We start from the raw sequence: 17,760 nt of genomic DNA, 5'->3' as shown, positions 1-17,760 counted from the left end.
TACAATGGAATGCGAACTATGGTCTTAGCTGATCCGAGCTCGAATTTATTTCTTTAAAAATAATGCAATCGTCGGCAAAAAGATGTATATGGACACCTGCGTCAATGATTGATATAATATCGTTTATGTACACCAAGAACAAAAGAGGACCTAAAACGCTCCCTTGGGGGACCCCTGACGTTACAGGCAGAACTGGAGAGATGCAACCTCCGACGGAAACAGACTGTGTGCGATGTGACAAGTATGCAGCAATCGAGTTAATAAAACCATGTGGAAGACCAAGCTGTCCAAGTTTAAAAAGCAGTTGTTCATGAGGCACCTTATCGAAAGCTTTGCTGAAGTCTAGTAATGCTAGTATCGAGAATTTGCACAAACTCATGGATGGTAGTAACTAATTGGGTCGTAGTTGAAAAGCCTTTGCGAAAGCCATGTTGAAATTCTGTTAGAAAATTACGGCTTTCCAGCAGTTCATTGATTTGACTGCAGATGATATGCTCTATTAATTTACACGAAGAAGAAGCCAAGGAAATTGGACGGTAGTTTTCAACTGCTAGGTGATTCCCTTTTTTGTGCACAGGTACCACTATGACAGTGCGCCAATCATCTGGCAGCGAGCTGTTTGAGTATGATGCATGAAAAATAATGAGAAGATAATGGGCTAGGGACTCAGCGTACCGTCGTAGAAACGTGTTTGGAATCTTATCGGGACCAGCACTTGTTTTCGTTTTCAGTGACTACAGCAAAAAAACTATGTCGCAATAAGTTATGAACTCAGAGTGACAGTTTGATGCGGTAGAAATGACATAATCATGGTTACGGTTATCGGAGAAAACCGACTGAAAATACTCATTGAAATGGCAAGCTATAACACCAGGATCAGTTGAGACAGTGTCATTCACCACGATTTGCTCAACGGGTTTATTTTTGTTCAGTCAAGTAGCGCCAAAACTTTTGGGGGTACTGTTTAAGATAGTTTAGAAGCGTACCGGAGAAGTAGTTGTCCCTAGCCTCTGCAATTAGGCTACGAAGATCGCTCTGCAGATTAGTGTTGTCGCAGTTAACCGGCCTTGCTTTCTTCGCTCGTTTTATTCTGCGTTTGAGATGTACGATTTTTCTATTAATCCACGGATTATTACGATTAATACGCTTGTATTTTGTAGGTACCAATTTGTCAAGGCAGTATTTACATAAGCTCGTAAATTTTAGCCAAAGGGCATCAACATTTGTATCAGTGAAATTGTCAAGATTTATGTCAAGATAATCGAGTATGCTAGTACCGTCAGCTCGCGAAAAGTCTTTGAAAGGTGAATATATAACTCTTTTTGTAGGTGAAAGCGCTCAAGAAAACAGGTCAAGAGGATCAAATAGTGATCAGATGTACCCTGTTCAACAGATGTGGTGCAATCAGTAAGCGAATTGTTTACGAAAACAAGATCAAGAATTGAGTGACTGGTACCATGTACTCTGGTTGGATCCTGAACTAACTGCGTCAGATCAAAGGCGAACATCATATCAAAAATAATTTCTGTTGCAGAAGATGAACCACACATATTCGCCCAGTCAACGTACGGGATATTAAAGTCACCAGCCAGGATTATTTTATGGCTGCTAAATTTAAACAAATGGTCAAATAATCTGCACAAGTAGTCAGCGGGAAGAACATACAACACTGCACTGTTTTGCGCAGTGACGCTCGCCGGCCCGCCCGCGTTTCCTCCTTCGTATGCTACAGGGCTGCTGCCGGTTATTTACTAGTGGTCAGTAATAAAAGTGCTGCGCCATTTGCACCAAATTGCGCCACGAACCAAAGTTTGCTACATCTTTCGCCAAAGTGCAATTTTGCTAAGGCTTGCGTCACACCTGCGCCAAAATGGGCAAAGCCAAAACAAAAATCATTATTTGTCGGCTTTAATATTTAGAGAAGTAGGAGGAATGGAAAAATTATACAAATATGTATTTCACAGCGTCTATATTCACCGTATAGTTTGTTTTATTTTAGATCACAGTACAGTCGAAGGCTCGAACACGCACACAACCACAGACAGATACTAAAAGTGCAAGTCACGAGACATTTGCTGCACTTCATCTGTTTAGTCGAGACCACGCACAGAAAACGGACCAATGTCATGATGTCGCACTTCGACGCGGGTTGGCCCCATTGGCTCCTGGCGGCGGCTGCGCCTTAAATTAAGGTGAAACGAAGTATTGGAATTGCTCGTCAACGACGCAGGTTGGTTGATGCGCTGGCGAATTGATCGCCGACATCATCTAAATTTTCAGACGATGTCGGCGATGTGAAGAGCTGAAAGTTGCGAGAAAACATTTCCAAATTTTAGGATGGTGGCTACTGCGATAAGACAGAACCCCAGGGTCTTGTATTCCTGATGAGATCACTAAATCTTCGTGTCCACTGCATGCTTCTGTCCCGTCTCTTACCAGCGAGCGCGTATCGAGCTTCACCGCTTTGCACTGGAGTGCAACGAGCAGCGGCTGACACAAGCGAGGTTGGCGCGATAAGCTCGGACGTTATGCTCTGTACTTTTCCAGGTCTACTATTTTTAGCTTAATAATAAGTTCATCTCTAAATTAAAAAAAAAAAATATATGTGCCGAAAAACAAAAAAATAGCGCGTCTATATTTTAATAAATGGTAGTCAAGGCTGCTCCCGTGCAGCTGTCGATGGAAAGAACATAAAATTTTGGCTTTACTATAGTTCCAACGCCGCTAAAGAAAAGTGTCACTTGCACAAGTATAGGGTTTCATAATATTTGGGGTGGTTGTTTTGGCAGTTCATAATATGGGACAGTTTTGAGTTTGGTAGGTTCACAATAACTTGGGGGACGTATTTTTGTAGATAAACGATTTGGGTTTTGCAGACATTTTACGAAACTTATATATGCAGGCTAAATAAACTACCGGCTGTAGAAGTGCGAGGGGAGAGAAGCTTTATCCCAACTGAAGTGTTGCGATATAATTCATTTTTTATAATTTTTTTAGTACCCGCTCTAAATAGAACTTTTTCTGACTAGACCCTTATTTCTTAATAGAACGCTGCGCCCTATCCTTATTACAAAAGGTAATACGTAAGTAGTATGCTGCAGTATCAAAGAGGAACCCTCAGTCATTATCAAAGATGAACTCGTTTAGCGATGCAACCACTTTTTTTTTGAAGTGATGTGCTAACAGGCGTTGGCATCTGCTCCAAGAGGTTTAGTGACTGCCCCAAACCAATATTTTGCCTGCTACAGAACCTGCTACAAAAGGTCAAATGCCACTTCCGTCACTGGGTAGTTCTCCGCATTCCTTTAGACTCCGTGGAGGGCGCTGCACGTTTTGCAAGAGATCTCCTCGCGGTTTCAAAACAGGGCGGTATGCGCTTTCAATTAATGTCAAACCCTAGCTCAGGCATCTGCCACAATAAAGGTGGTATAGTAACCTCGAGATTTGGCCATCAAATGATATTCTTCAGGTTGAACGCAATTAGGTTGTGCGTATGTTTAAACAACCTGAACTTAGTTTGCCTCAACGGGAAACTTTCAGCTGTAGATGAACAATTCAACCAGTGCAGTACGATCGCTAGCCTGGCGTTTTTAACGTGCACCACGCAGTAGTGATACACGGCCACACGCCGGTACGATGCTCATCCGGATCGAAGCGGGCAAGGGTGGCGATTGAGCCCATGATCCTGGGTTTTCCAGCGCGAGCTTTCGCTCCACATGCTCCGAGCTGGTGTGCGTTAGCCCACTCGGTCGCCGATCCCCCCGATTGGAGGCAAACTCCACCACAGTGTGTCCTGATAATTCCGTTAGATACACTCCTTTTTTATGTATGTGTGTGTGTGTGTGTTGTGAGCATCTAACAATTCACCTTCGCTGTATACCAACAAGCATAGAGAGACGGAATATTGGAAGGACACGGCGACGTAACCATTGTCCGAGGCTGCGCAGCCGCTTCGCATGTTTCGCCTTGACGTCCGTTGTCACCAGCTATCTGGAAGGTACATTCTGTCAAAAATAAGGCGAGCGCGTCCACCCGGTGGACGTGCTTGCCTTATTTGTAAAAAAATATTTTTTACCTGTTTTATTTATATATTATTTTAAATAAAATGCTGCAGATGGTTTTTTACCATCAGAGCAGGAAAGGATTGCACAAACTTTCCTAACAGTTGATTTAAAATAGTTAATGGTCGGAGCATGCGCGCAGTCGGAGCGTAGTAAATTCTGTTCGTCAATCGTCCGCACAACGAGATGAGTATATTTAAAGGTGTTCTTTCTAGGAGCTTACGGTCCGAGATTTTTCGAGTGGTTCAGCCCTGCTGAGCGCTGGGGAGGTTGCAAAACGCACAGGCTTTTGTCTAAGCCCAAATAAGGCGTTGACCAACGTACGCGGAAAGTTTCACTTGTTTCATATGTTTGCTATGAGGAGTATTCGCTGGGCGCCATATTTGTGGGTGATGTCTAGAGCGCATGCTCAGAACGAGCCCACATTAATAGGCTGCTAAGACCGGCAATCTTGAGGGTGCGAAATGCACGTTACAAAAGAACTGTGGAAGCTCGCCATCAGCACGCGCTCAGCAGTCGCGCAGACAGCTGTGGCCGCCAGTGAAAATACTTCCTATAGAAAAGTTAATGCTGCGAACGCCAATACGTGCAGCGCATGTAACTACAATCGCCGCATACTCCTTGCTACCTGAGTGATTTGGTAAAAGGTCTAGAGAAGACCGCCATGTTTTCGACCCTTCCGTAACCGATCATGCCGTACTCATTTCCGTGACGGAACCGAGAAAACCGGCGCATTTGTGAGCGAACAACAAGCGCACGTGCCGAACGTCTCAATCGAAGCAGGATCGGCGGCAGAGCCTGATTGCGGAGGTCCCCATGGCGACCGCCTGTCCCGGGGCTTCAGCTCGGATCCCCCGTCTGCAGAATGTCCACGGCGGTTGTGTAACGAATCGCTTTTGCTCGATCCGTCCCCGGGGCTCCGCGGCGCAGTTGTCAGAGCCAGGCGACCGGGGCATTCGTTGCCGCGCTTCTCGGCGTGTCGCTGCGACGGAGGTGCCCTCGCCTCGTGGGCGGACACCGACGGCTCCGCCTGACGCAACGCTTTTCTTTCATTTCGCTTCAGGAACGGAGCTCGGACCGGCGTTGAGCGAGCGAGCCTGCTCGGGTCAGCTTCAGCTGTCCCGCTGCGAAAAAAAGAAGAAGAAAAGAATTAGCGTGAGATGCGGCTGGGACAAACGACATCTCTTCGCCATTCCTCAATCAATCAACTTACCGTTTGTTGCTCTTCGATGGATTTTGACCAAAAACCACCTACCCTTTATTGTTCCTGAACAGTTCTTATTCGGAAGTCAGCTGCCGATTGTCTGAATGTCTGAGCACATTGGACAATGGTGGATCAATCAACTCCGTTAAAGATGCAAGTTGAATACGATGCAAAATGTAGGGGATTCACAAATGTGCAAATGTGATACCGCCTTTCCTGTCTGTAAATTTGTGCAGGGATCTCAGAACTTTTAAACCACGGCAGATTTCCTAAATGGGTCCATCGTGACTCGCACAAGGTCTGATTCGCGTCTGTTCTTTTTACCCTAAATTGTTCGATAAAACATCACGCTTAAAAATGAGTGTAAAATAACTGACGACCAGGCGAGAATGCAGGCGAGATAGTGACACGGTCTCCGACTCAGGATGCTGGTATTTTCTGGTAGGATTCCTCGTGCAAAATCGATAAGCACAGGCGGGTCTCTTACTAACATAACCAGTCTGCGATTAATTTGGACTCAACGACAGGTTTACCTTTCACAAGGTTGTGGGGCCGCCTGTCACAAAGCAGATGTGAAACGTGACAAAAAAAAAACAATCCGCAATTAACTTGTTAAAACAAATTTCAAAAGAAGATAATGTTCGACCGGTAGATTGGCCGGCGAGGCCACACTCGGTGTGACTATACACGACGCAGGTGACGACAGCTAAGCCTGAATCGTCAACAAACTATTTAATCCACTCTTTAAACGCAAACAGTTAACGAGACGAAACACAGTTTAACAAATAAGATGCAAAACTGAACTAACTCGTGCTTTCCATCCAAGCGAATGTCCAGTCCGTCGGACGATTCCTTGCCGCGCACTGCCACGCACGCCGTTGTACCGAAGCGCAGTTCGAACGTAACTCAGGGTCACAATGTCCCTTTAACGGCGAATCTCAACTCCCGTCGTCCTTGCGATCTGGTGAGCTGCGCCTTCGAGTGCTTCCGGGACTCCTCCCACTCTTTTACTCCCAGGTCACTTCTGTATATAAGAAATAAAAACATTCTGCAGACACGAGCTTTTTAGCACCAATTAGCGCTCTCAAATCTAAAAAAAACAAAAAAACTGCGAGTTAGTTTTCTAGCATTCAAAAATAACGAGAACCATATACCTTGACATCGAACTATGCTCGTCGGCGGTTGCAGCCGTAAACCTAAACGCCTAGCAACAGACGCCCGGGAACAAGTGCCTTCTCCGGCGCCAACCTTCGTATCGTCACGCACAACGCAAAGATCACAACGGAAACGAGTCCGACAAAATCTAAACACAAAGCTCGAAGAACTAGGCGATTCGTGACACTTGTGCCTCGCAAAGCTCGTAATGGGACGCCCCGGGGGAAACGAAAAAGCAAATCTCGGACACCCACCGTCGTTTCTTTTTCTCTTCTCCACTAATCCAAAACGAGATTAAAGTCCCTCCCGGTTTAATCCGACTTGATCCGACAGATTCACTGGCGCGTGTTTGGCATCCCCGGAGACCCTTATCTCTGCGACTGAATTGCGAAATGCTCCGCGTTACGAGATTGGCACTCGGGACAAGCTATGCTCGGTACCCGTTTCTAAGCTGACAGTACGGTGGGAGCTACTGGTTCGCCGGACCAATCAGCCGCATCCCTGTCATCCTCTGACCCTACACTCTCTACGCGGGGGTACGGGTGGGAGCGTAATCACGTGGCGAGAGATACACGTCTGACTGGTCCAGCGAGCAGGCGTAGCTTTCACCGCACTGTCAGGTTAGGGTGTTGAACGGAGTACGTTGTGTAGCAACGCAGGGACAGGCGTCTGAGTTAGATTCATTTTTCTTTTATTTCTCGTTGAATTTGTTTTGTTTTCTTTCGAGCACTTTTGTTGTGTGCCCTGGGACTCTCGGACACGCCCGAGCTTTATTTATTTCGGACTTGTCGCTTTCGCCGGCTCGAAATGGAGTTTGAATTACGCGTGGGAGGTTTGAGCGAGTGACTTTACTCGTTTAGTGAATTCACGGGTGAAAGATATGGTCAGAGGGGGAGACGAGGACATCACGTTGGGGGATATTGAGCATCCGATTGGCGCTAGATATAGCTTCCAAAGCATTGTCAATTTTGGGTGTTTTGGAAATAAAAAATAAACAGCAAATTAAATTTTGGGGGTGTTTTACGTGCCAGAAACAAGGGGCATATGCCTAGCAGAGAACTGAAGATTATCTTCGACCACCCGGGAATCTTTTGATGAGCAATCGAAATCCCGCCGCAGTAAGCCGCCGTCAGATCGTGGCACTTCGGCCGGGATTCGAACCCGTCAGCTGGGGATCCGTAGGTCGGGTCCCCCTGCCTTGGCTAAAGTTTGTTAAGCTTCGTGTAATTTCATCGTTTGCTCGAAAACATATGACGGGACTGAAACGTTAAAAACGCCTTAGAAGAGCCAAAAGACGATTAAAGGTTTTAAAAGCAATCTTGTAGATTACTCAACTGGTGACAGAACAACAACGACGATACCATATGCCACCGCAAAGAGCCTGGAAAAGTCGGTATTCTGGAGGGGCATCGATCGACCTTTCTCAGAAGTACGCGCCTTTTGGCAGAGGCTGCGCCATTTAAAACCCAGCTCACCATACTTTGAACACGTACTCTGAAGTTGAACATCTGTTGGAAACGACGGCTGCGTCTGGCGTTCGCCCTGAACACGACTCGGCTCGTACCGAGAAAAAGTGCTGTGTCAGCGTTCAGCAAGTTTTCGAAATAACATACACGCTTCTTGTCCAAGAAATGGCGACCGCCAGTGTGGCCTAATAAACTTTCCAAAGGGTAAATTCGTCCTTTCCCACTTATAAAACACACACACACACACACATACACACAAAATATATATATACATATATATGAGGAGCAAAACGCCGTATTTTTTCTCAAAAATGTCCAAACGCGGGCCAAAACTGAACCCGGATCTACCTTGGCGCGTATTCTTCATCGCTCACTTTTTCAAAGCCAGATTCTGCGGCAGATCCGGAAATATGCCCGTTTGGGCTGGAAGCAATCAGGCGCGCGAACGAGCCCCGTCCGCACCTGGTCGGTTCCCAGAGGTAGCAGCGACGCGTACGCGAGCTCGGGGAGGTGACGGCAACGCGCTCGCGGGAATAGGCTTCGTTTGAGCTGTCTCTCTGCCACGTTCACCATGTTCATGGCGTGGCTGCGCGGCGTCGTTCTGCGGCGTGTGGAGCGGAAAGAATATAGTACGGCGACACGCCGCGCGTGCGCCGGTGGGCCTTCATTATGTTTTTCTCTGTGCCCACGATAGAACGTAGTAGTCGAAGAAAAGGTCGTCCTTTCGCAAGCCGTAGATGCGCGTTATTGTCTGGTCCAAGGTGTTCGAATGTGCTGGTCGCGTATCACTCCGCGAGCGTCACAGACGCGAACAACACGATCGTCCTCCGTGTCGTCTGCTTTCCAGACTTTGAAAACACGCGTTATAAACAACACAATTATACTGTAGCCAGTGGCTACACATACTGTTCAAATGGTCAAGGAACCTTCCAGTTCGTTCGATTTTAGTGTAGAACAAATATTTCGCAAACGCAAAGCGAGAAACGTGCTCCGCCCGAAACTCGGCGCCTGCAAGGTCGCTTTCCCTCATTAATTTGGATCCAGCTCGGCGCACGTGACCGCTTCCCCGCCAGTACGAAGTTGGAGGCGCAAGGAAAAGAAACGCGATACTCTGGTTCCGCAAGCAGAGCCTTTACAGTTACTTTGGGGTAACCTTTCAGCCAGCGCCAACAGTATACGTGCGGTGGCCTCTCCGCGAAACAGCAACAAACCGCAACATAGAAGAAAGAAAGGAGGCGACTGGCGCGGGGAGAGACGGGAGAAGGAGGCAATAGAGGAGGGTGGTCGCAAAATGTTATCCTTTCCTGATAAAAAGAAAAAGGAGCATGTTTATGTTTTACAATTTTATCGCTGGGCCTTTGTTTGGCGCTGCCAGAAAGAGCCCCTGCGCGCGCCTTCTTCTCTGATCTCCTTGCCCCTTTACAACGGCCATATTCTTTCGCGATTTGAGAGGCTTTCTAGAATAAAGGAGGCTGTGGTTGGACACGATATCGAACCTTTCGATCGCCCCCGCGCCCTCAGGTGACCCCGAGTCCTCAGGTGACCCCGAGTCTTCATCGCTTTTCTCTTCGAGGCTCTCCTCACAAATTTGCCAATTCATAAATGCGTCACAAACTGAATACACTTAGCCACTTCAGACATGGAGACACGAAATCAGCGTTAGATTTATTTTGACATTGCACTCGTGTTCATTCAACGCAGGGACTATTGTGAGTATTGCAACGTGTGCCTTGATTATAGCGTAGGCCGTACAAAGAAATGGTCTTCTTAGCATGAGCCTTTTCTTCTTTTCAGAGCGCAGCTCATAGGCGCCCGTTTCTGGCTTGAGCGGCGTCGGCATCGCCGTCGCCGTAACCGCGCGGTGCATTATGGGACGTTTCTTATGATGACGTCACACGTGACGTCACGTGTGTCGTCACGAGGGTGACCAGTGACGTTACTCGTGACGCCACTGCGCGTTGCATTATGGGTAAAGTCCCCCGCTAAATTTAGCGGAAAAATTTTCCCGCTAAATTCCCCTCTAAATTTAGCGGAAAAACTTCCCCGCTAAATTTAGCGGAAAAATTTCCCGCTGCATTTAGCGGGAAAAATTCCTCGCTAAATTTAGCACAATAAATTCCCCGCTATCGGAAACATTTTCCCACTAAATTTAGCGGAAATTTTAGCGAAACTTTCCCGCTAAATGGGAGGCGAGCAGGAGAGGAGGAGGGGAGGATACGGATGAGGAGGAGGGGCATAGCCTCCTCTCCGTACCTTCGCCTCCTCCTCTTCAAGAGCTGCGCTCTAAATCGGCGTTACAGGGAGTTGTAAACGTCTTTCATTTTTTTAATCGTCTTCATCTCTCTCCGTTTACGTCCGTGCTTCCGGTTGCGGGACGGTGGGTACTTCTAATGACTCATTCGTCTACGCTACATCGCCCTGTTTGCCTTTTAATGCGGTTTGGTGATGCACGCGCCGGCTCCAGCTGGCCCTTCATTAAACGAAATCACGAGCGCGGCGAACCGTGGTAATAAGTGCGGGCCGGACGAATCTGGCATAATTTCATTCGTTACAACAGGCATGACGTCGCAGCAGATTGCGCGGACTTTACGACCGAGCTGCCGTTCCCCTTCTCTTAACAAGTAAAAAAAGCCTGAGCGTCTAGGCTGCGGTAATGTCTAAGCTGCGGGAAGCTAGCTTGATGTTTCCGCTCTAAGAGGCGATCTGGTAGTTGTAGCGTGACCGTGTTTTAACTTGCATCAAGCAGTGTCGGTGCAACGTCCGTGTAGAGTGTCATACCGTGTCACGAAGAGATTGCTGACTGAACGGCCGGTCCCACGCACGATCTCGCGCATTTTAAAATGGATTTGAAATTCTAAGATTACGTTATAACTTAAAAGTGTCGAGAACGTTGCGACTAAATATGTCTGCCCTTACCACGAGGAGAGGTACTTCTTTGCATAAAACTGTTGTTGCTCTATTTACCATCCCTATTTTGATGAATGTTCGCTTTCGCTTCGTGTTTCCGTGGAAAGTCGATATGTTTTCGTCTCTCAAGGTATTGCCACGCCGTGCGGCTGGTTGCGTAACTCGGTTATAAAAGACGTCCGTTGTGCCTCCTTACGAAACACCGTTTGAGTCGTTGGTACGTGTATAGGTGTGTAAATGCGTCGAGGGTGGGCTATAATTTTTTTTTTTTTTGGTGTAAACTGTTTTGTGCGTTGTAGAGCGCAAGTCCCGATGTAATCATGGTTCTAGACAGGAGTTCGGAAGACATATTGTTGGAGTAGCGATCGACTGATCGTAATAATTTCGTCGGCAAGCGTAATGAAATTGGTGTCCCCAGAAATATACTTCCGTTCAATCAACCTGTTGAGAGTGCTGTAGTTTCTTCGTGCGTTATAGTGCGGCATCGGTAGTGAGGTTACCCTATGCCTCCTATGAATATGGGGCTTGTCCAAGAAGTAAAATGAAAAAAACGAACACTATCCTGTTTGAAAAAGATCGTTGCGTTGCATGTACTCCCGTTTTGATTTTTTTTTTCTCTAGCTCTCCAGCCGAACTGGTTAGTAAACATCATAATTGTGATTCATATGACCAGGAGAAATAAAGTAACGGACGAAAATAACGGTCTGCTTGTTTTTCGTTTATTTCTCCTTGTCTCAAAGTTCCGATTATAATGTACAGATAATTCTCCGGAAAGCATGTTTATCCTACGACGACAACGAACACCGAGTTTATATTAAATGCTTTTATCACTGTCCACCACAAAAGTAATAAAACTCATGTCGCTCGAATACTTCTACCCACTCTTTTTTTCTTTCTTTTCTCCGCACATAAATGTTTTTTTTTTTTTTTCTTCTTCAATGTAAGGAAACGTGTCGTGTCCACTTGCTTTCGAGTCTTGCAGAATGAGAAATCTACGTGCGGAGTGGTAGCCCCGTTGGCACTGCTCCAACCGTCCGGGATTTGGACAAGCTGTCCAGCTTGTCTCCCGAAGCTCCAAAGAGTGAAACCGCTGACGCGATGAGCCAAAAAGAAAACCAAAAGGAAAACGGTGGCGTTTTCGTCTGATCGTTCTGCGATCGCGTTTGCAGTGACGGGTCGTTTTGTTCGGTGGCACATTGGCGAAAAGAACTTTTCAACTGTTATAACTTTTTTTTATTTATTTAACGGCGGTTAAGAAGTTTGTTCTAAACGCAGTTTGGCAAAAACGGTGGAAATTTACGGAAGAACGAAATTGGACGAGATCTCGCTTGAAAGTCTGTCTCCACCTACGAGACTTCCCAAGATGTCCGACACGTCGATATTATTTGTTGAGCGACAGATTCTTCGTATTTTTTGCGAGTTTAAGGGAACTAAAACGCCCGTATTATCCCCAGAATATTTCCCAGGCATGAAGTTTCGCGATTGGGAGTGGTATGCCATGCATTCGTTACTGTGAGGCGGTACATGTTTATTTTATTTCCCAGTTCACGCTAATTGCTTCTAGCAATTAAACCCAGGTCCGCATCGTTTCGTCGAAACAGATTTCATAAAAGCACGTTTCGTGGACAACTTTCTATGGACACGTTTCGTTGACACTGCGATCTTTAGTGGAAACTTGTTTCGTGGACACATGCTTCAGCGACGTTCCGTCGACAACGTATTTTTAGAGCGCAGCTCTTAGGGGCCCATTTCCAGCCTGAGCGGCGTCGGCGTCGGCGTAACCGGGGGGGGGGGGGGGGGGTCACGTGACCCCCCCCCCCCCCCAAGGTCACGTGATCCCCCCCCCCTCAGTACCCTTCCCTACTCCTCCTCAAGAGCTGCGCTCCCATTCGGCGTTAGAGGGATTTGTAAACGGCTTTCATTTTTTTGTACTACTTTGGTTGGAATGGATTACCGATTCACATCGTGCGCTGGAAGAGTACCGGAACAAAAGCGGACTCACCCAGGCGGCTCCGGTAGTGCAAAAACACATACATGAGTCTTAAGCCTTAAAGGGTAACTGCAAAGAAAAAAAAAGTTTTTTTTAAACAGCCTAATTGGGACAAGCATGTCAAGAAACAATTTTTTCACGAGAAAAGAAGTTTTTTACAGCAATATTTATTGCGTGAGACTGATTTTAGTTTGCGGCTATTTCGCCCGTTTTAAATCGCGCGCCACGAAGTTGGGATTCTGTGACGTTGAATCCCAATCGGCATCTATACTTCTCATTGGCTAAGAGTTTGATTGACAGCTAGCTTAGATCTTGGTTGTTAAACCCTCGTTATATGGTGCAATTTCCTTTTGAGCGGCATATTTTTACGTTTAAAGAATAACCCATGTGATGGGAGTTATTGTTCTTTACAAAAGGTTTACAAGACGGGCACTTCCGTTTGGATTCACACCATAACAAACAAAAGCTTCGCCATTCTTTCATGGCCGCTGAAGTCTCTGCTCCCGCCTGTCTCGACTAATCGTTTCGCCGAAGTGATCAGTGTTTCGTGCTGACCCAGGTGCTTGAGTGAGACTTCTTGAAGTGAAGTAGTGTGTGTTTAGCAGCTGTCGCAAGTGTTAGTGATAGGAAGCGATGCGGGGTTTTGGCTTTCATAGCGCGGTTGAGGATCCCGACAGCGAGCCTTCCAGCAGCCATGTCGCCCCGAAAGGAATGCTATTTGTCTGGAGGCAATCGAGCGTTCGCGTAGCGACAAACGTGCCCATTTACGTTGTTGTCATCTGGCTCCGGAGGCCGTCGAGATTCGCACCGGGTGCCCCGGGTGCATCGAACGTCCGCGACCAGACACAGCTGTTACGTAAAAAACCTGGCACAGCCAGGTGATTACGTAATAGCTGTCCGGAAGCCCTCGGACGTCCGAATTCTGCGTTAGCCGACAGATTCTTTTTCTCGGCTTTCGAACCATCTTACGTAAATTGTTTGAATGAATATGTGCTGTTATTGTAAGTCTTGGCTTGTGATCGCGGCTTTGTAGATTATCGTATTCATCTTGCTGGAGAGACGCAAACGACGGGCATAACAAAATCGGTTGCATATTCCGCATACCTTGCAAAAGTACTTCCCCAGTCACCTTGCGAAAAGCGCGAAACACGAAGTCCGCACCGTCCCGACTTCCCAGTCTTTTACCTGCTATAGAGCAGTTTGTACCTGCTAGTAGGTATACTAGGGGCAGTGCCAGAGAGCAAAGACAACGTTCGGAAAGCTTGCTCGCCCTCCCCAATTTCTGAATTTTGAAGTGATTGTACCGTAATAAATGCACAACGCCTCTTCCCAAAATAAAAAAAAAAAAGCACTATGTTCATTACGTAAAAAATGGTCTCAGTTCATGCATCTGTGGGCAGGTAGGAAACCTTGCCCAAATTTATTCGCACCGCACGATGAGTGCAACACGTCGCTGTGCAAACGCAGTCCAACACGAAGTATAGAAACGGCAGATTTAGGACAACAATTTGGAGTTCATTGTTCGATTAAAACGACGCAATTTTGTTGAAAACGCCCGCAGCTTTTTACTCACAGTTGCGTCGGGAATCTTTCACATTTTGAAACGGAAAGAAGGAAGATTTACTTTTAAAAACGCTCGCTGCGTCCTGCCGGAGCAGTTTGACTGGATCAGCTGACGACGACGGGACTGAACCCGTTTAACCTCAATCCCACAACAGCCAATTTGCGCTCCGTGTTGGGTGTCTACTTCCAAGCACAGCACCACACACACCACGAACGTTTCAGTTCTTTGTCGCATCGCCGTGTTGCACCAAACAGAACGAGATCGCCGAAGTCAACGCAGCGCTGTCGTGAACGTTGGCATGTGGTTGCACACTCGTGGACCCTGTGACTCCCTTCGCTTTCAAAGCACACTCGACGATTATGAATGATAATTTCCGTCTTCCGGGAACATCACGGGGGCACTTCTCCGGTCATGTCTTCGCTATGTGTTCGCAAACCCCGCAGCTTTTCGTCAAACCAAAACAGTACCGGCGCCATGTTTAGCGTGCGTTGTTGCCTGGTCTTACCGGAAGTCGAGACGCTGCGTCGTTCAACTCACAGTTGTTCAACTCAGCAGCCAAGTCAACAAGAAAGAGCAAATGCAAGAGTGAGGGGCGGGGCGTAGTTCTCCTCCGCGGGGGTCGAAAGAGCGGGAGTTTCAAATGTGGAGATATTCTGACTCCGACTAAGTTACGTCTTGTGACGTAAATATTGCTAAAAAAATTTTTTTTTTTCGCGGAACATTTGTTTTGTGACATGCTTGTCCCAATTAGGCTGTTTAAAAAGCACTTTTTTTCTCTCTTTGCAGTTACCCTTTAAGCGGGAATCCCTCGCCCCGCTGGGGGAAACTTCGCTCCAGTCGCCGGATGCCGGCGACTGGAGCGAAGATTCACGGAAAGATGCGCTTTCAACGAAACGTCGCAAGGTGTGTCGATGAAGCGACCGCGGGAACCTTGTGATGATACGACCTGTCGATGAAACCTCGTTCGACGAACTGATTTCTGCCAAGTAAACCCCGGCTGGTTTCAGATAGGTCTGACACTGAACTATTTCGGTACACATGCCCCAAGTGCCTTGAGGCGTCGCACTCTCAAGAAAAAAAGTGTGTCAAAAGGTGTATTCTTCCACCCTTTGTCTATATAATACACCCCAGAATTTAAATTCGACGTACAGTGCCATACAGTCGAACAGAGGGCCCGAAATTTTACGAGGGGCTGGATAGCCGTGTGGTACAACATTTTAAATAGCTAAAGTACGTATCAAAGACTACATAGAGAAAACACCGAGTTTTTACAGTAGGGCCAAGAAAACCCGGATTATTTTTTTCGTGTTCAGTAAAACGTACATTAGCTATTTTAATAAGTTGTACCACACGGCTATCAAGCCCCTCCTAAAATTTTGGGCCGTCTGTTCGACTGTAGGGCGCTGAATGTCGAATTGAAGTTTGGGGGTGTATTATATGGGACAAATGGTGTAAGAATACACCTTTGGACGCCCTTTTTTTCTTGAGAGTGCGGAGTGCGCATGCTCCGAAGGGCTGGGCCAAAATCTGCTCGGGAGACTCACAGTGTTTTAAAACCCTCTAATCACATTATGCTCGCGCCCGTAGCTTTGGCCTCGCTCGTGCTTAAACGGAAGGCGCTCTCTCCGTCCCCAGGCGAAGAAGGTGGCCGGGCGGACGAAGCACCGGGACCCCGTGGCGGAGGGCTTCGTGGAGCTGAACGTGCGCGCCCTCCAGCAGCAGAGCCCTCGCAGTCCCAGGGCCAGCGTGCACCTGCGCCTGGGCGTGGAGCGGAGCACCCCGGCTCACAGGGAGGAGGACCTCTGGTCTCCGTCCAGCAACGAGGACAACACCGCGTCCCCGACGGAGCTGAACAGGAGGTTCGCCGACAAGCCGCCGCCCGTCAAGAAGCTCGAGGACAGCTGGCAGCAGCGCGGAAGCGACGGCACTGGAGCGTCCAACACAGCTTCGGAGGTGTGTGCCTTCGTTTGCTTGGGTGCCTGTCGGCCCAGCGGTCGGCTACCCACGATTGGCCAAACCACGGGCATAAGAGCATTGTTGGACTGTATACGTCGACGGTGCTGCTTTCAGAACGCGATGGCTTCTAGCTTCCACTGTGCTTTTTTTAAACGCGGCATCGAACATGCCGTGGCATCTGTTTCAAAGTAGCGAGGGTCACAGCTCGTGACGTCACGGCAAGAAAAATGCTGGTCGTGACATCGTGGACAATAACACAAGAGGGCGCCACCGAAACATCTCGGCCAAAAACCCCTTGATATTTTTTGTCTTACAAGTAGCGTCAAATGCGCCAGTGTTCGAGGCTCGTGTATCGTGCAGCACTTGGAAGAAAATAGCAGCACAGCACTTAAATGGGATGCTTTTGCACCCGCTCGTGGCACGTGTTTTGCGCGTTTGCGTAACAGTGGTTGGGCCGTACCTGTAAGAAGTGCCAAGCGTGATTTTTATCGAGTGGCTTTAATCTCGGCGCTAACAGCACGCGCTTGTTGCCTTCCGCCGGGATTTGCCGCGAGTGCGACGGAGTTCAGAAAACTCGCACTCGAGGAGGAGCATCTACAAACAATTGCAAGCATGGCGCCCTGACTGGGGCCCCATTCGCGCAAGCACGTGCGGCCTTTTCGGGAACATAGCTTTGGCAAGCTTTCAATTGTACGGTCTTGTCCGCATGAGCAGAGAAATAATAATAATAATAATAATAATAGTTTTTATTCACTTTACAAATACATATAAATAATGCTGGCCTACAAAAGGAGTACCCTGCTTGTGCGTAGGATCAGACAATCCAGCGAAATACATATCAATGCAGCATGATAAAAAAAAAAAAAAATCGAACGAGTGTAATGTGGCCATCGATACCAACATTATTAGAAGAGCCCAAATTCGGCACAAAACAAAATGAACACAACTAATGAAATCATTATGAGGCAACTGTACAGGGATCAGAGTAAAGCCGTGTTTATGGAGGTAATGAGTAAAGCAGAGTTTATGGAGGTAATGGCGGCGGCGGCCAGTCACCTTGCTTGCAATCGTCTATAGGTTGTATTCATTGGCTGCCATAGGTGTGTGGGCAACTGCTGGGCGCGTGCTGATGGCGAGTTTCCACAGCTCTTTTGCAACGTGCATTCCGCACCATCAAGATTGCCGGTCTTAGCAGCTTATTAATGTAAGTTCGTACTGAGCATGCGCTCTAAACATCGCCCTCAAATATGGCGTCCAGGGTATACCTCCTGTAGGTATTCACTGGAGGCCATAGCTGAGTGCGTGGCTGTTCAGCACGTGCTGGGGAAGCTGGGAACCCACAAGCATAGGCGTAGACTATCTGTACGCAGATTGTCTTTTGTATGATGTATAAGCAGTGTGACCCCGGCTTTACTGTACATTTTAGTTTGCTTTAAAGATTTTTTTTTTTTTAATAA

General features: G+C 47.4%; 1 protein-coding gene across 2 annotated transcripts in view; it reads left to right on the top strand.

Annotated features, from left to right (window-relative positions):
• LOC8042521 (tensin-4) overlaps nt 1–17,760 on the top strand; it is a 275,086-nt gene that overhangs the window by 237,088 nt on the left and 20,238 nt on the right. For both annotated transcript variants that reach the window (XM_029985615.4, XM_029985617.3), the window contains one exon: nt 15,983–16,300. In XM_029985615.4, the coding sequence (XP_029841475.3) occupies nt 15,983–16,300 (318 nt within the window). The remainder of the gene's footprint in view (nt 1–15,982; nt 16,301–17,760) is intronic.

This window comes from Ixodes scapularis, unplaced genomic scaffold, assembly GCF_016920785.2.
Source record: "Ixodes scapularis isolate PalLabHiFi unplaced genomic scaffold, ASM1692078v2 PGA_scaffold1__304_contigs__length_218370807, whole genome shotgun sequence".
In the NCBI taxonomy this organism is placed as follows: Eukaryota; Metazoa; Arthropoda; class Arachnida; order Ixodida; family Ixodidae; genus Ixodes; species Ixodes scapularis.
Note: the sequence above shows the minus strand (reverse complement) of the source record. Positions and strands in the feature narration are given on the sequence as shown.